The sequence below is a fragment of the Chiloscyllium punctatum genome, chromosome 17 (assembly GCF_047496795.1).
Source record: "Chiloscyllium punctatum isolate Juve2018m chromosome 17, sChiPun1.3, whole genome shotgun sequence".
Lineage (NCBI taxonomy): Eukaryota > Metazoa > Chordata > Chondrichthyes > Orectolobiformes > Hemiscylliidae > Chiloscyllium > Chiloscyllium punctatum.
In genome coordinates this window covers 93629780-93635779 of record NC_092755.1, presented here as the reverse complement: position 1 = coordinate 93635779, position 6000 = coordinate 93629780, and the positions used below count along the sequence as shown (strand labels likewise).

General features: G+C 34.5%; 1 protein-coding gene across 6 annotated transcripts in view; it reads right to left on the bottom strand.

The window, feature by feature from the left end:
• Positions 1-2013: 2013 nt before the first annotated feature.
• Positions 2014-6000, bottom strand: part of LOC140488137 (transmembrane protein 248-like) — a 29744-nt gene continuing 25757 nt past the window's right edge. For all 6 annotated transcript variants that reach the window (XM_072587954.1, XM_072587953.1, XM_072587958.1 and 3 more), the window contains 3 exons: positions 5297-5456; positions 3841-3978; positions 2014-3051 (listed from right to left, as the gene is read on the bottom strand). In XM_072587954.1, coding sequence (XP_072444055.1) covers positions 3031-3051; positions 3841-3978; positions 5297-5456 — 319 coding nt within the window. In that variant the 3' untranslated portion in view covers positions 2014-3030. The remainder of the gene's footprint in view (positions 3052-3840; positions 3979-5296; positions 5457-6000) is intronic.

Genomic DNA, 6000 nt, shown 5'->3' with positions numbered 1-6000 from the left:
CTTGGGAATGGTTAAGGTAGCAACTGATAAATTTCTGATTACCAGTGGAGTACTGAGTTATGGGGATAGGGTAAGTAAAAAGCATTGAAATTTTGATCAGTCATGATCGCATTAAATGGTGGGGCAGACTCAATGAGCTGAACAGACTATTCCTGTGTTCTTCATAGTAATGAACATAAACATACCAATCTGGAACAGGAGTAGACCATTTCGTTACTCAATGCTGCCCCCACCGTTTAACAAGACCAAGGCTGATCTGATTTCAATCTCACTGTCTTGTTTACCAATAATTTATTCACCTCTACCTTAAAAATACTGAAAGATTTGACTTCCATTGTTATTACAGGATGAGAATTTTGAAAATGCACAACACTCTTAGGGGAAAAAAAATTCTCATGTGTCTTAATTGAGTGACCCTTTCCTTTTAAATGGTAACCCCTAGTTCTAGACTCTACCTCAACAGCAAACAGCTTAGGCTGCCCAACCTTTCCTTCGGTGACAACTTGCCAATTCCAGGTATTAACTTTGTAAACCTGCTCTGAACTAATTCCAATGTATTTTCACCACTCCTTAATTAAGGACACCACTAAGGTACATAGTACTCCATATATGGTACAACCAGTGTGCCTTGTGTAACTGACCCATAACTTTTATCTTTAATTCCCCTCGCAATAAACATTATTATTATATAATCTTATCTAATTACTTGCTGTGTACCTGCTTACTTCTTCCAACGCAGGTCCTCCAAGGCTAACAACAGCACATTGACCTCTGTTCTGGCAAGTTAACCCAATTCTGCTCAAACTTTGGATCAAACCTTCATACAGTGATTTAATATTTTGGTCACTGCATTCAGCACTATATACAGTATTATAAAGATTAGGTACATTCCTTCATTAAAAAGAAAATAGTGAACACAATATTTTAGCACAATATCTGGTGATTTGTTTAAATGCACTGCTAACAAAAATTTGAAGAGCTCTTTGTCAGAAGATGGCTATGTTCCAATAAAACCATGGAAAGAGAGAAGAGCAAGTCTCATTTTAAAGACCAAATCATTTATTGTTCAGAGAAAATAAAATAAAAACCATTGTAATCCTCAGAGTATGTAATTATTACTAGTTCACATGTTTAAAAAATACACACAATTCCACTAAACTGCTAGAATATATTGTCTTTAAGATATGCTTAAAGAGTTAGATTCTAAGACTAGACATGAAACAGCATTAACTGCTCACCGAAATTTTAAAGCCAGTTATAAGAAAACATCCAATCCCACATATCCCAAATTGAGCCCTTTCAATTTTCAGTAGTGAATCAAAATAAACCCTAATATAGTCACAAAAACATCCAGATATCAGAATAAGATAGTCTTAAACCTTTATAAAAGATTATTAAAAATGTAACAAATAAATTGTTTGTTGTCTCTCCAATTGTATTGTCAAACATTTGTGTTCATTTTTTTTCCCACTGCCAATTTGGGAGGTAAAAATATTTACTGGCTGAAAGAATAATTTCAGAAGACAATCAGCACTTTATTCTGAAGCTAAACAATATTTTGATTAAATGGTAAGTGCTTTGATAAGGCTTTCATTGGTGTACCTATAGCCCATTCATCAATAGCATTCTTAAGGATTAAAAGCCTTTATTTCTGAACTTTTACAGTCCTCAATTATCAGAGGTTCTTCCATTGAGTTCTTGGTTATCACACGTCTTTTAGAAACAAATCAACTTCAATATTAGCCTGTAATTTCCTTTCCTTAATAAGATTTACTTTTGTTGACAATTAACCTTTAGAACAAGTACACAAACTGAACCCTAATATCTATCTAGTTTCAATGCTATACAATTACATCAGAATCCACACATTTATGCCAAGAATATTAACCATGACTTGTAGCATTTAGGGGCAACGAAACATTATAAAGTAGGAGGCAAAAATGTAAAAAAAAAATATGAAGATATACACGTTAACGTGGTGAAAGAAAAGAACTGACAAGGTGCAAATTCACATCTTAGCGATTGTCTGAAATTTCTTTTATCAGTTCACACAAATACAAACATAAAAATACAAAACGACCACCACAAATTTGTTACAAGAAGAAAGGGTCGCACTATGTCTTAACAGTGGCTTAAATGGGTCCAACTTCAAATAATCAGTGTGTTTTGAAACTGATTGGGTACCTTTACAAAAATCCTGAAATTTGATGATGTCAGAGCAAAACAAACAAAAGCATTTTGCTTTTAAAAAGATCCTTACTGTATTGATAAATTTGGTGTGCACATGCCATTGTTGTTAACTGCTGGGTTTTTGCACATTTTAGAAATCTCATTCAAATACATTGGGATGTATTTGACCATTAGGATATACATGCATTTTTTTAAAACACCTTCACAGTTTCCTGTCCAAGGCCATGACAATTCTGAAAGGACACTAGGAAATTCACAAGAGGTGCAACATGGAGACAGAGAGGCTACAAATCTTCACACACATGGCATGCACACAATGTGGATAATAATCCCATCTGAAAGTTTGAACAGAATTTACAAAACATACCATCAAGACATTAAACACTTGTGTTCCTTCATGACAATGGCTTAACAACATTCAAAACATATAGGGCACATTAACAAGTTAACTATCATTGTAATGACAGTAAATATTAAATGAAATGTAAAAACAAAGTAGCAGAATCTCAGTTTTCAAAACATTTTATAAATAAGTTATTACAATCTAGTTTAATCAAAATCTTTTGAATTGTAGGGAAAAGGAGAGGAGATTAGGTAGATTGTACACAATTCAATGTTTAATGTAGTATTACAACCAGCACAATCACAACCAATGAAATTGTATTAAAGGCAAATCCTATTGGTTTCAACAAACTGTTTTAAGGAGAACAGCACAAATTTAATGTGGTCCTTTGGTAACTTCCTTTTGGAAAACTTGCAATGGTATTAAGTTGGAGATATTCCCATCTTCCAAAGTAATCCATACATTTTTACTCTCAACAAATGAGAAGTTGGACTACATCACATTTCTAGAAGATGAGCCTAGAACAAAAACAAAGAAACGTAGTAAATACTTTGAACATCTTGCACATTTTCTCCCTCTCCCAAATACAACAAATAATCAGGAATGTAGTTCGAATAGTTGTGTCACCCTTCAATTGCAGACATTCTTTATTTTAAAACCTGCACACATAAAGGAAATGCTAACCTCTTTCATCTGCATATTCAGCATGGACAAAGGATTACAATTGAGTGTAAAGGCCCTACTCATTTACATTTCCTCATATTTCCAACATACTGACTAAAACAGTTGCGAGATTTGTGAAATGCATGAAAAGGGTTAAAATAATTGGATCTAAGGAATTTCTTTTCTAATTAAAGTCTGCTTATTTATTGGTGAATCATTCTTCCTTACTCCAAAGATCATAGATTTGCAAGAAAGAAAACTCAGGATATCCAAAAACCAAAACTGACTGAAAATTGACAAAACACCCTGTTCCGTTCTGTTCCATTTTAAATGCTGGTTCAATGATCCTATTGCTGCTCACATTTTCCAAATTAACGCATGTTAACACGGAAACTTCCTAGTCTCCATGCTCAGCTCCATCAAGACACTGCTATTTCTCGGGTGTTCAGTGAAGTCCAAGTTCGTTTTGCCAACAAACCACTCGCCTCGACTACTGCAATCCTCATTCTGAGCAAAAAAAAAATTCTGAATTTCTTCCCAACTATATCCACAGCATAGATGATGAATATCTTGCATCAAGTCAGAAACTAATAACATCTACTTTACTGACAAAGGCTTAAGTTTTATCAAATGAGTCTAGTTACCTTGCGTAGGTTCATTGTTTTGTGCCTCTTTTTCTTTCTCAGGCCACATGCTACACATAAACAGAAGATAACAAGAGCCAGCAGAAGCAAAATGAAACTGGACTTCAGTAAGTGCTGACTGCAAAGAATACGGTCTTCCTACAGAGAGAAAAGAAAAATCACTTAAAATATAAATGGCAATGTGAATTAATCAGTCTCCACTCCTTGAAGAACAAAGGAATCAGCCAGTTTAGAAGTAAATCATACAGAGTAGAAGATTGCAGCCTCAGCTAAAATCATTGCAGTGATACAATTTGTTTTAATGCCCCTGGGTTTGAAAGGGGATGGATGCATTTCCATTGTAATTTATGAGAGTGGTCAACTGGGTAAGACTCTAGAGGGCAGCTAGTAATTGGGCAAGTACCTCAACATGAATAATCACCATTCAACAGGAAAGAGAGAAAGAATGGCAAAAACAGTTTAATAATGAAAGTGTCATTTTCAAAAGCCCTGACACCTGAAATAATTAAAATAGATCATATCAAATGTGTTTCAGATATACCAAATTTAATGTTTGAATGCCTTTACATTCAAAGCTGGAAACACAGCCATGAGTAAACATTGATTCTGATAAAATTCCACAAGTTGCTGGCAGTATACCAGACAGATGAGAATTAGGCTGGGATTTAGTCTAACCCCAAATTTCCCAGGTGGTCTTTTGAGGGAATGTCCTTTACCCATCCCTTACAAGGGCATCAAAGGAAAGCAACACAAGGCCCAAAGGCACAAGGCATATCTTCATCCTGACTTTCTGATTTCTTCAGTTGGGCATTTCAGATGTGCCATATGTAAATGATGGCTTGCAGATTACAGGAGCATCTTGCAAAATTAAGTTGAGGCAGAGGTCAAGGTCAAGATTACTTTGAAATATTCAGCAAGCCATATTAGCCCACAGATGCCTGGGACCTCTACATCTGTATGTGATAGCTAGAAAAGTGCCCAACTTTCTCGGACACCCTGAAAACTTAGCGCTTGTACCGTAACTCTCAGCTAATAATCTAAGAAATTTTCACTAAATATCTATACATGGATAAACTAATATAGTACAATACATTGAGACATTATTTCAGGATCACTTACAATAAATACATGCCTGTTTAAAAAGAGTTTTATCCATTAGTTTCTTGAGACCTACATCATTTTCTGACCTGGTTCATGGATCTTAGTTCATAGAAAGTTCTGCAGTAGACTTAAATTTCAGATTTCCCCTCCACTCTCTCTATCAGCAAGAACCAGTTGCTAGATTATACTTTGTTCTATTGTCATGACGAATCAGAAATTTGATAGAGGAGTCATTTTGGAAAGAAGTGATTGATTTACATACAAAAAAGTGTACATGTGTATATTATAACAGGCTTTAGCAAAGTGGTATTAACCAAAATAGAGGAAGGTATATGTTTTTATAACTAACTCTTACCTTTGATAGCACAATGGGAAATTTATGTTCAGGTTTATCCTGTGCCTTGTAGCACTGAGCAGAAGTGTGACTTTGTGAAGGCATCTTCTCTGAAATTTTTGCTAGTGTATTTTGATACAATAATGCAGTGATATTTTCTAATTTACAGGAGGGAAGGTATCTGACAGAAACAAAAGACAAAAATGAAAAAAAAAATTATCAACAAGGATGAGGTTTACCAAACAAGATACCACATGGCACAAAGCAAAACAGAATGTCAGAGTAATGGCTGAGATCACAAAAAATCCCAAAGAGTACATCATTTAAAAGTATAGTATTAAATAAGGGTGTAGTATTAATTGCAAGAAAAAAAAACTGTTAGCAGTCAGTACATACAGTTTCTATCATTTATATCATCTTTATTATTATAGGCTTTGCCTTTCTTAAAGATGGCAATTACAAAAGTACACAAATACCACCTTAAGTGCACCAGTTATTTTGGGCAGACTCAGTTATTCAATTTAACACTTTACATCATATCAATATGCAATTATATCGTAGTTACAAAATCCCAGTCATCTGTATCATGTTAAAACTAATCAGCACTGATTGCAGCTGTAAAAGGGATTAAAAAAAGAAAATTAATTAACCTCACCACAAACACGGATGTTTTAAACAAGATGGTTGGAGCTGCTGAAGGTAAGCCAGTATGTTAGTAAAGGACT